General features: G+C 45.8%; 1 protein-coding gene across 3 annotated transcripts in view; it reads right to left on the reverse strand.

Moving 5' to 3' along the window:
* Positions 1-2,865: 2,865 nt before the first annotated feature.
* The window catches only part of FAM117A (family with sequence similarity 117 member A), a 44,833-nt gene continuing 33,741 nt past the window's right edge, over positions 2,866-13,957 (reverse strand). For all 3 annotated transcript variants that reach the window (XM_077164714.1, XM_077164716.1, XM_077164715.1), the window contains exons 3-8: positions 11,908-12,003; positions 10,312-10,422; positions 9,727-9,861; positions 8,162-8,363; positions 6,803-6,953; positions 2,866-4,097 (exon numbers count right to left, since the gene is read on the reverse strand). In XM_077164714.1, coding sequence (XP_077020829.1) covers positions 3,797-4,097; positions 6,803-6,953; positions 8,162-8,363; positions 9,727-9,861; positions 10,312-10,422; positions 11,908-12,003 — 996 coding nt within the window. In that variant the 3' untranslated portion in view covers positions 2,866-3,796. The remainder of the gene's footprint in view (positions 4,098-6,802; positions 6,954-8,161; positions 8,364-9,726; positions 9,862-10,311; positions 10,423-11,907; positions 12,004-13,957) is intronic.

Here is a 13,957-nt window from a genome sequence, read left to right on the forward strand (position 1 = left end):
GCTGTGCAAGTTTAAGGTATTATTATTCATTACTCTTGTTCAACTGTGATCTAATTTCCTCACCTCCTGGAGGTGAAAATGTAAGCTTATTGATTTGAATTTTTCACCAATAATACAGCAAAAGCTCCAGCTGCCTGCCAGATTCTTTCCCATTAATGAACTTCTTGTTGCCCCTATTGCCCATTCAAGTGTTGGGCCTCCACCTACATAGAGCTAGGGCAGAACTGACCTCATGTTCTTTCACTACCATCCCCATTCATTCCCCCCCCCCCCCGCCCCCCGTAATTACTGGCTCAAATCTCGAGCTGCCTGTTAAACATTGGGCTGCTATCTGGGTAGAAGCTCCTTCTCTTCTGGCAGGCTACTCTCTTGGCACAGCCTCAGGCAAAGGAAGGAAACACTGGGCAGCACCACACCCATCACTCCAGGCTTGACTCACTAAGGCTTTGGGGGCAGGCCAGACACCTTTCAAGGGGAGGGTAAGAGATAGTAGATAAATGGTAGGTGGTGGTGATGGTAGCACAACATTATGAATGTAACTAACACCATTGAAATGTATACTTGAAAGTGGTTAAAATGGGAAATGTTTATGTTGCAAATGTTAAATTAAAAAAAAAAGTACATAGGGTTTGTCCCCACCCTCCTGACTTCTTTATATTAGTGTGTGTGGGGGGCGGGAATCCCCAGTTTGCTCTCTCACCCAGTGGCTTACTCTACTGAATCAGCCCAATTCCAGGGCACTGAGCAGCAACAGAGGTATGGACAGGCCTGGCTTCCAGGCCCAGCTCTGCCTCTCAGCAGCCAGAAACTCATAAACAATTCTCCTGAGCTTTAAGTCAAGTTTTGTCATCTGAAATTAATGGGAATAAAATAATATGATGGGCAAGCAGGAGAGTGCTGGCGTTAAAAGTACGTGTATTGGATTCAAATGACCTGATTTCCACTTCCAGCTTCCCCACTTCTTATCTATGTCTCTCAGGGAAAATTATTCAATCCCTCTACATGTCTTTCCCTCATTAGTAAAGTAGGACTTACCACATTTTTCTCATTGGGTTGTTGTGGTATTTCAGTGGCATTTTATGTAAAGCATTTCAACACAGTATCTCGCATTTACCATGCCAATGAATGGTAAGGCAAAATTATTGTTTTACAATGAATAAAAAAGTATTTGCAAAGTCCCCTTCAGGAAACGGTGAGAACAGGCGAAAGTTCAACTTCCCAAGTTGAATTCTTGATATTCTCACAAGCAGTGTGGATAACCAAAGCTATAGGCTGAGCCCCCAGTCTTGGGGTTTGTTCATATGAAACTTAACCCCACAAAGGATAGGTCAAGTCTACTTAAAATTAGGCCTAAGAATCACCCCCAAGAGAACCTCTTTTGTTGCTCAGATGTGGTCTCTCTCTCTCTCCAGTCAACACAACAGGCAAACTCACCAACCTCCCCCTGTCTGCGTGGGACATGACTCCCAGGGGTGTGGACCTTCCTGGCAACGTGGGACAGAAATCCTAGAATGAGCTGAGACAGCATCAAGGGATTGAGAAAGCCTTCTTGACCAAAAGGGGGAAGAGTGAAATGAGACCAAGTGTCAATGGCTGAGAGATTTCAGTCGAGAGGTTATCCTGGAGGTTATTCTTATGCATTAAGTAGATATCAACCTGTTATTCAACAGGAGAGACTGGAGGGAACTGCCTGAAAATGTAGAGCTGTGTTCCAGTAGCCAGGTTTCTTGAAGATGATTGTATAATGATATAGCTTTCACAATGTGACTATGTGATTGTGAAAACCTTGCGTCTGATGCTCCTATTATCTACCTTAGAGAGTAGAACATATGGAATAAAAATAAATAATAGGGGGAACAAATGTTAAAATAAATTTAGTTTGAAATGCTAGTGATCAATGAAAGGGAGGGGTAAGGGGTATGGTACGTATAAATTTTTTTTCTGTTTTCGTTTTATTTCTTTTTCTGAATGGATGCAAATGTTCCAAGAAATAATCATGATGATGAATATGCAACTATGTGATGATATTGTGAATTACTGATTATATATGTAGAACGGAATGATCAAAATAGGAATGTTTGCATTTGCTTGGTGTTTTTTGGTATTTAAAAAAATTACTGTTTTAGTGGTTTGTGGTGAAGTCTTATGACAGATCCATGTGAAAGTGCTTCCAAAACAATGGAACACTATGCAATTGTAGATAGGACTGCCTTTGAGGCAATCAATTTTTTACCCATTACAATGGAGATTATGTACACTATCAGAATGTTAGAATGTTTATTCCCTTCTCCCCAAAAGTCAAAGAGCTCTTTACAGGTAGGCCTAGTAAACCTGAAAAGGCTGCAAAAGGACACACTCTTTCTGCCCTCCAAGGCTTCACAATGTGTGTGAAGGTGAGTTAGGAAGAATACCCCAAAAGAGCTAAAGATTCCTCAAAACTGTGTCAAGAGATTCAAGCTGAATGCCATTTCCTGGTCTTGTTCCCCATGCTGGTGCAAGGAGCATCTACAATGGCCAAACTGTCTCTCCTTGGTGCCGCTCATTTTCTCAGAAATCCACTTTTGGCAGGGAGCTTTCCCAGATTCACCCAAGAATGAATACTTCCCAATTATTTCCCTCATCCCACTTCCAAGAGACACCACACTCTTCATTCTGGTCAGCCTTTTTATGGATCTACTATAAAGAGTCCAAGCCTAGAGGCCTGACATGAGGCCAGGAACTCCATGTCTATCCATATAACACTGAGATACACGCAATCATGTATTTAGTATGGGCTTGATCTCTTGAAGACAGTATGATACCTTCAATCTTCAACCACTCTCCCCTCAAAAAAAAAAAGGAAAAGAATTTAACAGAATCTCAAACTGCTTGGAATACTTATTTATTTGGTCTATTAACACCAAGATCTGCAAAAAACAATCTCTAAACACAGGATAAGAAAACCTGAACATTAACATTCTTCTTCAACATTTGTGTAAGCTGTGCAGTACGGAAAATATACAAACTTCAAACAGCTGCAAAAATAGTGTCTTTGGGCGAAAATAGAGTTTCTACATCAATACAAGAAAAATAGGCATTTTTCTAATCCATCCCAGACCTGGGCAGGTAGAGGGGGTAGTCGCCACTTGCTACCTAGAGGAATGCCAGCTCTCCCTCCCCCCACTGCTCTCCTGGGGCTGGACAGGCTGGGCTGCTGCTTAAGTCAAGGTTTCCAAAAGTGAGATGAAAATGCCACTTGGGAAAACCCTTGGTTTCCCCTCTGCCAGCAGCTGAATTGATCAAGTGTTACGGCACTGTAGGGCTGCTTTGGTCAGCTCCTCCAATGAGAGGACGGCATGGGGATAGAGGCTGAGAAACCAAAGCATCCATCTTCTGGTCTCTTCTTCTGTGTGTGTGGATGAGGAGGAGAAGGAAAGAGAGCTATGGCATTCTCTCTCCTTCAGTAGAGCCAGTGTGCTCTACGACAAGGACGAGGGCCTCATATATAGTCCTTTGGATTCACACCTAAGGATGGGGGACCCAAGACCTTCTGGATAAGTTTTCCACCAAGTGAGGGAGGCAGCAGGAACACAAATGTGAGTTGTAAGCCACCTGGCCACTCGTGGAGAAGGCCGGTCCCCTCATGTTAGGAGGGGTCAGTGTCCATCAGAAAGAGGACCAGGACTTTGACACAAGAAATGAAAGTGCTCGAAGGCCAAGAGGGAAAAGCCCCTCTATCTCCCATCTCAGGGGACCTAGGGAGGGGCCTGCCACCAAGGCACTGTTCTCCATGGTAATGCGGTGGGGCTGGGGGCCCTCAGACTACCAGGGAGCTCTGGAAAAGCACGGGCTCTTCTGATGGTGGGGTGCGCTGCCATGGCTCAAATGGCAGTGGGGAGGCCTTAGAGGCCTCTGGATCCTTCCGAGGTGGTGGCCTGGGGCTGGAGGGAGGAATTGGAGACCCTGGGGTTGAAGGGCAGTTACGGAAGATGAAGCCCATGCTGGGAAAGAGAGGTTTCATCAAGCTGACAGGACAGAAGGCCGAGCCGGTTGGGTTGAAATGGACTTTGTTCTTGTCAGGACAGGAAGTCAGGAAGGTCAGGTCAGGACCTGGGGACCTGAAAGATATATATAGAGAAACACATAGGCATACACTTAGAGAAACAATCGATGAGAAAGGATGAGAGATGTTACAGGGAGTAGGGGAGCTGGGCCTTTCTTTGTACAAGCAGGATGGTAACTTGAGCAGAAAATAAAAGGCCACAATCTTAAGGTTCCTCAGTTCTCTATTTATTAGAAATATGGCTAATAACAGGAAATATACTTCAGCTAAAAGCAGGAGAGATTTCATTAGTGAACAGTGTTTTGAGGGCAGACCACTTGCCTGTAAGCAGAGATCTAGGCAAGGTGGTTTCCAAGACTCTTTATAGCCTAAAGCTTAGTTTCTCAACCGCAGAACTATTGACATTTAGGGCTAGGTAATTTTTTTGTTGTGGGCAACTGTTCTGTACATCAGAGGATATTAGGCAGCATCCCTGGCCTCTACCCACTAGATGCCTTTACCCCCCCCCCAGTTGTGTCAACCAAAAATGTCTCCAGACATTGCAAAAAAGAATCTAATTCTTGAGCACAGTTGAGAGGTGTGATTTTTCAAAACCCTTGTTGAGAGGAGAGAGGACAGTGACAATTAGTGGAGAAGCTGACCTTATAAGAGATTGAGCTCACTGTGTATGGTCTTGGCCTTATCTGTCTTACCTTTAATATGGGAAAAATCATCCCTATCTTTCCAACAACTAGGGAAAGTAGAAGCATAAAAGTAGGACAGGTCAGTGAGTACTAGAGGAATGAATCCTTATGATGAAAAAAAGTGACTGACCCATGGTTAGAGGGAAGACAGCACTGAGAAGCTGCTGGTTGTAGAGATTTCAGTTGAAAAGGTAAATGTGAGGGAAGATTGTGAAGCTCTGTCACCAAAGATTCCCCACTGATAACCTTTTTCCTTTATCCTTTTTGTTGAAGTATAGTGTATATATATATATAGAAAAATGCACTTAGTGTACAGGTTGAAAAATTGATTAATATTTTAATTCTAGAATCCTATTAATTCCAAGGCCTAGGAAGAAGAGTGAGGTGAGAGAAAGAGGGCAGAGGCTGGCATAGGGTTAGAAGAGGCTGATGAAAGCAAAAGGTCCAGATGCTGGATGTGTTGGGAAGGCCTGGGGGTCCCAGAAGATTCCCCAGTGGCAAGGTATTCCTTGACCAAGAAGGGTTTAAAAGAATCCCACTTTATGGAGGAGTGGGGCATGAGCAGGAGAGGGAAGGCTCTGGGAGTCTGCACACACGTGAGGCAGGTGGCCAACAGGAAACCAAGCAACACTTAGAGAACCAGGGCATCCAAGATGACCCCAAACAGCATATCTCCTTCCCCAGAAATTCCAGGCAATCTTAGATGGTACAGCAGCAAGGAAGAGGAAACTGGCAAAACAACAGCTAAACTTCCCTAATAGGAAAGTTGGTAAAATGAAGGGACCTCAATGAGCTAAAGGATTATCTCAGGATATCTTAGAAAGTAATTGACGGATCATCTCCTCCCTTAAATGATTTAACATAGAGGCTGAAAACTCGATCAAATGACTTTAAGACCTCTTCTAGCATTAAGAGTCTATGCAAGAATCAAGATGACCTAATTTCCACCAGCAATTCCAGATTGTGATTACTCTGCTATAATGTGCATTGGCGGGGAGAGTGTAAGAGCCCCTAAACTACCTTAAGCTACAAGATCTGGCCTCTTGCCTCACAACTTCTCAGAGAATCAAGGAATACTGAAGGGAAACCAGACAACAGTGATGATGGTAGCAAAAACCTGGTGGTGATGATTTCCTCCAAAACCCATACTCTGGGTTATAAATGTGCCATCATGGGATGCCCCCTTCCTCTTTTAGGATACAGATAGTGCTCTCAAGACCCAAAACCCCGTCCCAGCTAAACCTCCACTCACAGACCATGATTAAACTTCTTGTCTGCCATTCTTGTCTGGAAACCACAACTTCCAGTAATGCCCTGATGGGTATTAGGCTGGCAGGGGGAAATGAAATTAGTTCTTACATGCCTGCTAAGGGGGACAGTCTGGGGCAATTGGAAAGGTCAGCTCTCAGTCCTCCTAGCTAGTGTGAGGAAACCACAGTAAATAAATCAACCTACAAATGGCTTCTGAATAATCCATTCTGGTTAGGGAATATTCCATAGTCATAAGTAAGTTGTAGTGACTGGAAGTTTCTGTCTGGGAGTTCATGACACTTGACCCACACTACAGCCACAGGGTGAAGACTTGACTGGAAGCAACTAGAAAACCGTCTAAGCTCCCCGTTCCACCCCAGTGGGGATGAAACACTTCTAATCTCTGCCTTTAGAGGACAACTGGTATGTTCCTTCCTTTCCTCCAAACCTCCTCTCTCCCTCCCTCTTTCAGATTATGGTCTAGCAAATTCTCACACCTTCCGTGGGGATGGAAAAAAATAGAAGAAACAAAGGGCTTAGGTTTCAGGTATCTTTCCTTTCTAGCTCTTGCTGCGCTGGTGGCTGGCATGTGGGCAGAGAGCAGGTTTCTATGGAGATAGTGATAAGCAAAGATTTATGCGCTCAAGGTAGGTAATGTCAACAAGTCTGATCATGGAAAAACTGCAATACCGATAATCTAAAGTTGACAACACCTCCATGACCAGAGTGTTCAAAACTGAAGAAGGACCTGTCAGGCGGGGTAATGTAGGGCTAACCCTCTCTCCCTGCCCCTCTCTCCCACTCCCTGTCCACCTGATGTACTCACGTGGCCTCTTCAAACACACGCACTCTCTCACAGCCTTCTGGGGGTTCCCGTTTGAAGACATAGCTGTGATTGGGCCGAGGGGAGGCAGCAAAGGCAAGAATTGGAGATGGACTGCCATCTTCAAGGAAGGCCGGGTGGCTTGGAGAGGAGGCTGCAAACAGAGCAAGGCTGAGTCCACGGAGCTGAAGGAAAGACCTCTGCTTTCCTTGGCTCAGGTCTTGGGTATAAGGGGGTGAGGTTGGGAGACAGGGTAAGGTAGGTGGTGGTAGTTGTGCTGACCCAGTTTGTTTATACTCTATTCCACCTTAAAAAGAAAAAAACAAACTTGAGGCAGTGAACAGAAACAGACTTTAACAGGATAAAAAAAGTGTAGTTGAACTGATGGAAAAATAAGGTATGATACCAATTCTGTGTTACCGCGAGGGAGACTGAGGTTGGTACTGCAAATCTCAGGCTGAAAGGAATCCTTACTTCTGCCTGTCTCCCTCCATCCAAAACTGCAATTCCCTGCCTACCAACCTACCACAGCGTCTTCCTTTCCACAGACTTGAAAATCTATCCCTTCTTCCAGGAGGAGCCCTCGTACTGACTCAGAGAAGCAATCTTTACTCAACCCCACTTGTAGGCTGGGATAAAATTCCTCACTTACCACATAGCACATGTACTTTGGCTAGGCTGCAAATATTGACTTTATCAGTATTTATCTCACATTTATTCCTTATTACTCTATGGTATATTTACCTGTGTATATTGTTAGATCTTGCCCTTGACCAACCTGCCTCTTGGGGTTGCTGTGAGAATCAAATTAGACCTTGCAGGCAACAGGGCTTTATAATGTAAGGACCCTTATTATTAGAAGGTAGGAATGCTACCTCATTTTCTCAGTGAAGCAGGCAAGGTACAGAGGCAAGTAGAAATTTGGAGTCAGAAAATTTGGGTTTCAGTCTGGGTCAGACTGTATGACCCTAGGCAAGAGATGACATATTCTTATTTTAGATCATTCGACCTATCATTGAAACCCATTGCTAGTAATGGGCCTAATGGAAACTTGAACAGAGACTTTCCATTACTGCTGAACTTGAGCCAAAAAATGGGGAAATGAAGGATTGCTTCTTTGGATTACAGTGAGAATTAAATAAAAGTATAGGTTACAGAGACTTTATAAATTATAAATCAGAAAATAATGTAAAGGACCATTATTATTATTGGTATAATGCATGAAATAAAGATGACACCTAAAGATATTTTGATTGGTTAACAGGTAAAAAATGCTGGGCTGGAATTGATTAGAGAAGGAAAAGGAGGGAGACTCTCCTATCCTCCTGTGTTGGCCCTGCTGCCCTGGCCTCCTCAGCTTACCTTTGTCATTGGGGACGGATGCCAGGTCCTCAGCTGTACCCCGGTGCTCCTCACGGCTGGCCCGGCCAGAAGGCTGGGGGGATGCCAAGGGCACAGAGGGTGAGCTGGGAAGGTTGCCAGGCTCCAGGGGAAGGAGGGAATGATCACAGCTGGTGCTCTGTGGTGGAGCTGGTGCACGGTGCCCATCAGGAACATCGAGGATCTTACAGGGAAGAAGGTGGATACAGATGCTCAGTTTCCACCTGGAAATGATTTCAGGTACCCAAAACCAATTTCTAGGTCACCTGACCAAGAAATTCTGATTCTCTACTCCACCCCTGCCTCTTGATTCCACAGGCAGAAAATAACCGGTTTGGGTGAAGAAATACATATATTCATACATCTTACCAAAAAAAGACACTCAATTCCCTATCTTTTGGGGCAGTACTGCAGTGAGCCTATCATACTCTTCTTGCCATTATTCTCATCTTCTGTTCCTAACACAATGACAACAGAACCCCACTTTCTCCAGCCATTTATTTCCCCAGCCACCCCCACAATCTAACATAGACCTCTTGTTTCTCTCATAGCACTCTGTTCTTTTCCTTCACAGCACCTGCAGCCAATTTGTAAGTATAAGTTTATTTTTGCGATTTCATCAATCACATACCCCACACATACATTAGGCTAGAAGATTCATGAGGGCAGGGACCTTCTGTGTGGTGCTGGGCTCTGGAGACACAAAGGTGAATGATGCATGGCGGCTACCCACAAGGCAGGCAGCTTCATTATGGAAGCAAACCACCAAGAGGGTGTCAGTGCAGGACAAGTGTGCAGATCATTACCATGCATTAAATACTCTGCCCAACCCTACCCCCCCCCTTTTTTTAACATTCCATGGTACTTATACCCATAGCCTATCACATCGAGTGTACGTGTTTTGGTGTGTATAAAATTCTACATGTATCCAAATTAAAAACCAACCAGTAAGTAAAGCATAAACCGAGGAGTATGACCATTAGAATTATATTAATACTGCCCTACTGGAACTCCCCAATGGTATTGTGTCAGTATAAAAATGTGCCTTGAGACTGCAGAATTCTGCCTGGGAGTGGGGTGGGGTAGAAGGTTGCCCAGGGGCACCTGGGCAGTGAGGGATGCATGCATTTTACCAGGAAGAGATGGAGGGAGGGGAAGTGCCATGCAGGCAATGAGGCAGCATGGACTAAGGCATGGGTGGGTGATGGTCCCAAGGACACAGGGAACGGGGAGCCAGTGGTTTGGGAGAAGAATGATGCCTTGCCCATTCCTCTCAGCCGGGGACCTTCCTCTCTGCCAATCCTGGCTCCTTCTCTTTCTACTCACCACAAGCCTCCCCCAATTACACCCAACCACCTCTGCTGTCCCTGTAGCTAAGTGCATCTGGGACTAAAAAACTCAATTTGTGCTCCATTCACAGAATGCTGCTTGTACATTGCTTTTTCACGGCCTGTGAATACTTGGAAACCAAGACTCCTTTCTCCACCCCATCTGGGACTCAGAAAGAAGGTGACTGTCAACACATCCAGGGTGTGGTTACCACTCACCCTCAGCAGCTCCTCTTCACCCTGCTCCTTCACAAACACCTCCTCCAGCTCTTGGTTGAGCCCTTCCAGGCTCCTGTGGAGGCAGGGGCTGAGTCGCAGGACAGGGCACCCTGAGGGGAAGCTAAAAGGGGATGCCTGAGGAGGAGACAAATGAAGCAGTCACACGAAGTCCCACCTAAACAGTTACTGGTTAAGAGGGGGTACTGAGTGCTTTTGAGGGTCTTGTCTACACTGTAGAACCAAGTGAACAGAGAAGGATTTGGGGACAGTTACTGATTGCAATAGGTCCACTAATTGAGGCTTGGACCAGAAATTAGAGTGGTGAGAAGCCTACAGTGTGCCTTTAGAGTCTGCAGGAACATCAGCGTCTCAGTTTTATTGAGAGTGAAGAGAGAGACATTTGGAAGAGCAAGAAGACTTTCCAATGTCACTCAGCAAGTCCAAGTTTGGACCAAAACTTTACCTGGTCATAAAGCAGGCAACGAGGTGGTGTACAGCAGCTGCAAGGTTTGCGAGAACTCTGCCCACCCTGGGGAACCTGACTAGGAGGAGGCAGAGAGAGAAGCATTGGGAGAGAAAGCATACCTTCAGTGCTCCCCGCACGGCATGGTCCCCTTGGAGTGGGGAGCCCCGTTCCTTCTCTTTCCCACTGCGGCTCAGCTTTGTCCTCTGCAGCTGTTGCTTCAACTTGGAAATCTGGCAGCCCAGAGAAGGAAGAGGAGAGGCAGGTGAAGCAAAGCAGAAATGCATTGGGTCCCTCCTCCCAGGTGTGGCCCTGCCAGAGATCCATGAAGATATTTGAAATACGTTTCAAAATAGCACAGTGGTGGCAAAATTTGTGATGATAGTAGGTTCTTCAGGCAAGCTGGATTCCTTACCAATTAGATTTGATTTTTTAAACTTATCATGTATTCCATATATGGCTCAGCTGCCAAAAATAAAATACCCAACAATGAAACTATTTTGTCTTCAGAGTCCAAAGCCATGGGGTATTCTATTAATAGAAATGGAAACTGACATTTCTGAATGTAAGGGCAATTTACTCCTCAAAGTACATTCACAACTATCTCAGAGTTCCTGAGACGCATTTTAAAGTGGACCACAATGGGCAAGGGATAAGATCTCATAAAGGAATATCAGATTTTGTACTGACTTCCACATCTTGTAACAATTATGAACTAGCAACAATAATTTTGAATATTATCCCTGTCACATTTCTAATTCTGGACCTCCTTGCCCTTGGCTGGCTGATGCTCGGGGGATGTGAGCTATTCAGATGTGGGTCTATGTTCAGTGGAATTCAGAGAGCAGAGCTGCTATCTATGGCCATAGAATCTATGACTACCTAAGAAGAAAGGGTGTTTACATTTGCTCCTGTGTATCAGTAATACCATGACTCCCTGCCCTTGGTGTGAATTACTTGCTTCCTCTGATAATTGAAAACTTTGAATCTTTTGTATTTCCCACTAGTCTTAAAGTCAACAGTGCATTTTTCACTTCATATTTATTTTATCATTGTTCTTGGCAATGAGGAGGGCAGAAGATACTTTCCCTATAAAGGGACCAGGATCCAAGCAACTTGACCCACATAGGAGCCATCACACAGCAGCCAGGTCAGAGCTGATTTGAGAGCCTGGAATTCCAGCCTATGGCTTTCTCTACTTAACCTCGATGATTTGAGCATTCCTGAGGGAGAGGGAGGGCCAGGAAAAAAGTGTTTGCAACACATAACTATTTTTCTCTCCTTCTGAAAATCAGACTAGATGAAAAAATAAATTTAAAAAAACTAGGCAAAAAAAACTCAGGCTGGGTAAATAGTTAAATAGCCAATGAGGTTGGGGGCTTCCAGCTGGCTCCCAGGAACTCACTCTCTGACTTACTTGAGTCTCTGAATCTGGATCCAACATCAAAGTCAAGGCAAACAAGGCAGCTTGAACCTTGTGCTTGGCTGCTGGAGGCCATTAGCAGTGCTGGCCACGCCCTTCCCTGGTTGGGCTCAAGGCCTGGCCATCAGCAGGCTAGAAGTCAGATACCAAGGAGCCATCTCATTAGGAAAAGGCAAGGTAGAGGCAAGTGAGAAGAGAAATGTGATTCCACTCTGGGGCAGACATATCAATCACCTGTGCTGGTCATTAGCGAAGAGGCAGCTACCCTAGCCAGGGAATCCAAGGGAGCAGTTACCTCTCTTCGGTGGTCTGTGCTGCCCCAGGATGCTGAGCGCTTATGTGTACAGGAGATGGCCTGCTCTCCTTCCTGCTCTTGCCAGGACAGAGGGGTCTGAAGGGAGAGAAACAGTGAGACAGAGCAGCTTCTCAGGTGGTCACTGGGGAAGGAGACACACGACTTCCTGAACAGAGGTGGTGGGCCTTCACGTCTGCTGTCTGCTCTGCTGTCAACCTCCTCAATGTCACCAGCTTGTTTTATTCATTCAAGCTTCTCCCCCTTCACAGCCTCCTTCCCAATGCACATCCTTCAGGAAAACTTCCCTGATGAACCAGCAAGGTCAACCTGTCCTTTACCCTATTAACAACTTGACAGAGGCCCCCTGTCTTCAGTCCCTAATCACAGCAGGAAACTCCTATATAGTGCAATGCCTCAAGCCTGCACACAGAATAAGTGTTGGGGGCCCCAAAGCCCGCCTAAACAAGCAGGGAGAAGACACCTTCAAAACTCTGGGCCCAGCCCTGATTCCTGATTCCTCTTGGCTTTATCACTACTCCTTCTCCCAGGCCCTGCTCTGCCCCTCATGAAAACAGGGCTCTCAGTCTGTTTTCCTCCCTCTCCTGCTGCATGAAAGACAAAAGGCGCACTATCAAGGCAGGTGGAACTGTAGACCCACTTCCTTAGCCCCTAGTCAAAGTGGGGGCTGTTGGCTCTAAGCACCAAGTGGAGGAGGACTGGACCCCTTCCCGCCAATTATTTCCACTTCCATTCCAAAGGAGACCCAAGGGGGATTGCTGCAGAGGAACCAGCTCCTCTCTAACTTCTTTGCACATGTTGCCAAAAACATGAGGGCCTGGGAACTGTCTCCTCCAACAGATCTGCTGATCTGCCCCAAGAGGTTGTTGCAAACAGAAAAGGGGGAGGATAAAGGAAGGAAAAAAAATAAGGCAACTCACCATCTAACAGCTGTTAAGAAGAGCTTGGCAGGGGCAGTCAGAGCAGGATTGTGAGACAGCTGCAGCGGAGAGGGCCACGAGGAGACTAAGTCTCCCAGCTCCTCCTCCTCCCACATGCCCACTGATCAAAATGTTTACTGGGCTGTGAGACACAGCCCCAGTGTGACAACTGTCCTTATTTCTTTGGCCTCATCCTAGCATCCCAAGGGAGATTACCCATAGATTCATTCTCTCACAATTCCCTTGTTTAGGAAAAGGGCAGACAGCAACCCTTCAGGCCTGTACTTAAGACCTATACACAAAGCCCTCTAGGTGAATCTGGCTCTGACAGTGTGTGGAAACCAAGCCCCTGTCCCTCTCAGCCACGGTGTTATCAGACAGGGTCTCAGAAAAGACTGCTGCATATACTGAAAAGTGAAGAAGAAGCCGTTCTCCCTCCCCTGCTCACCTTGGCCCAGCAGACACATCAATGGTTCTCCCTTCCCAGCTCCAAAGCTAGCCCTACAGATTGCAAATTAACCTGCTAACCAAGCTAACCAAAAGCTCTCAAACCCATGCAAGCCTGCTATCCCTGAAAAAGTAGCAGAGGCTCTAAAGGAGGGTTGACAAAAGTGAAAGTGATACTGCCCATTTCTCCTTCTCTGGAAAGATCCTGTACTCACAGGTGGGTGGTGAGAGGTAGGGAAAAACAGCCCCACTCAGGCTCGCCTAACATCTCTTGTGCAACCTCTTCAACTGCCTTCTTTTCTCTGGGATATGTGAGGGGCTGGAAGTCTGACACAGGCTAGCATATGAGTTTAGAAAGGATGTGAAAATCATGGAAGCTAGGATCATCTTCTCTCTTAATCCATTTCACTCCACCTCTCTCTGCTAAACATCTTGTAGCAACGATGGCCTACTCTGTGTAAACTATACAGCTGAGGCCACCTCTTTTGTCTAAAGGCCCTTTCCTGGCCAGAGATCACCGTGTTTACCTCATCTCATGGGCTTTCCATACTTGACTCTTTGTCTTACCCCGTCAACCTATCTCCATCTCCTTTTTCATACCTTACTCCTTGACCTCTGTCCTTCTACAGACTGGACTCCCCAATTAAGATACCCTTCCCCACCAA

This window comes from Tamandua tetradactyla, chromosome 6 (assembly GCF_023851605.1).
Source record: "Tamandua tetradactyla isolate mTamTet1 chromosome 6, mTamTet1.pri, whole genome shotgun sequence".
Classification (NCBI taxonomy): domain Eukaryota; kingdom Metazoa; phylum Chordata; class Mammalia; order Pilosa; family Myrmecophagidae; genus Tamandua; species Tamandua tetradactyla.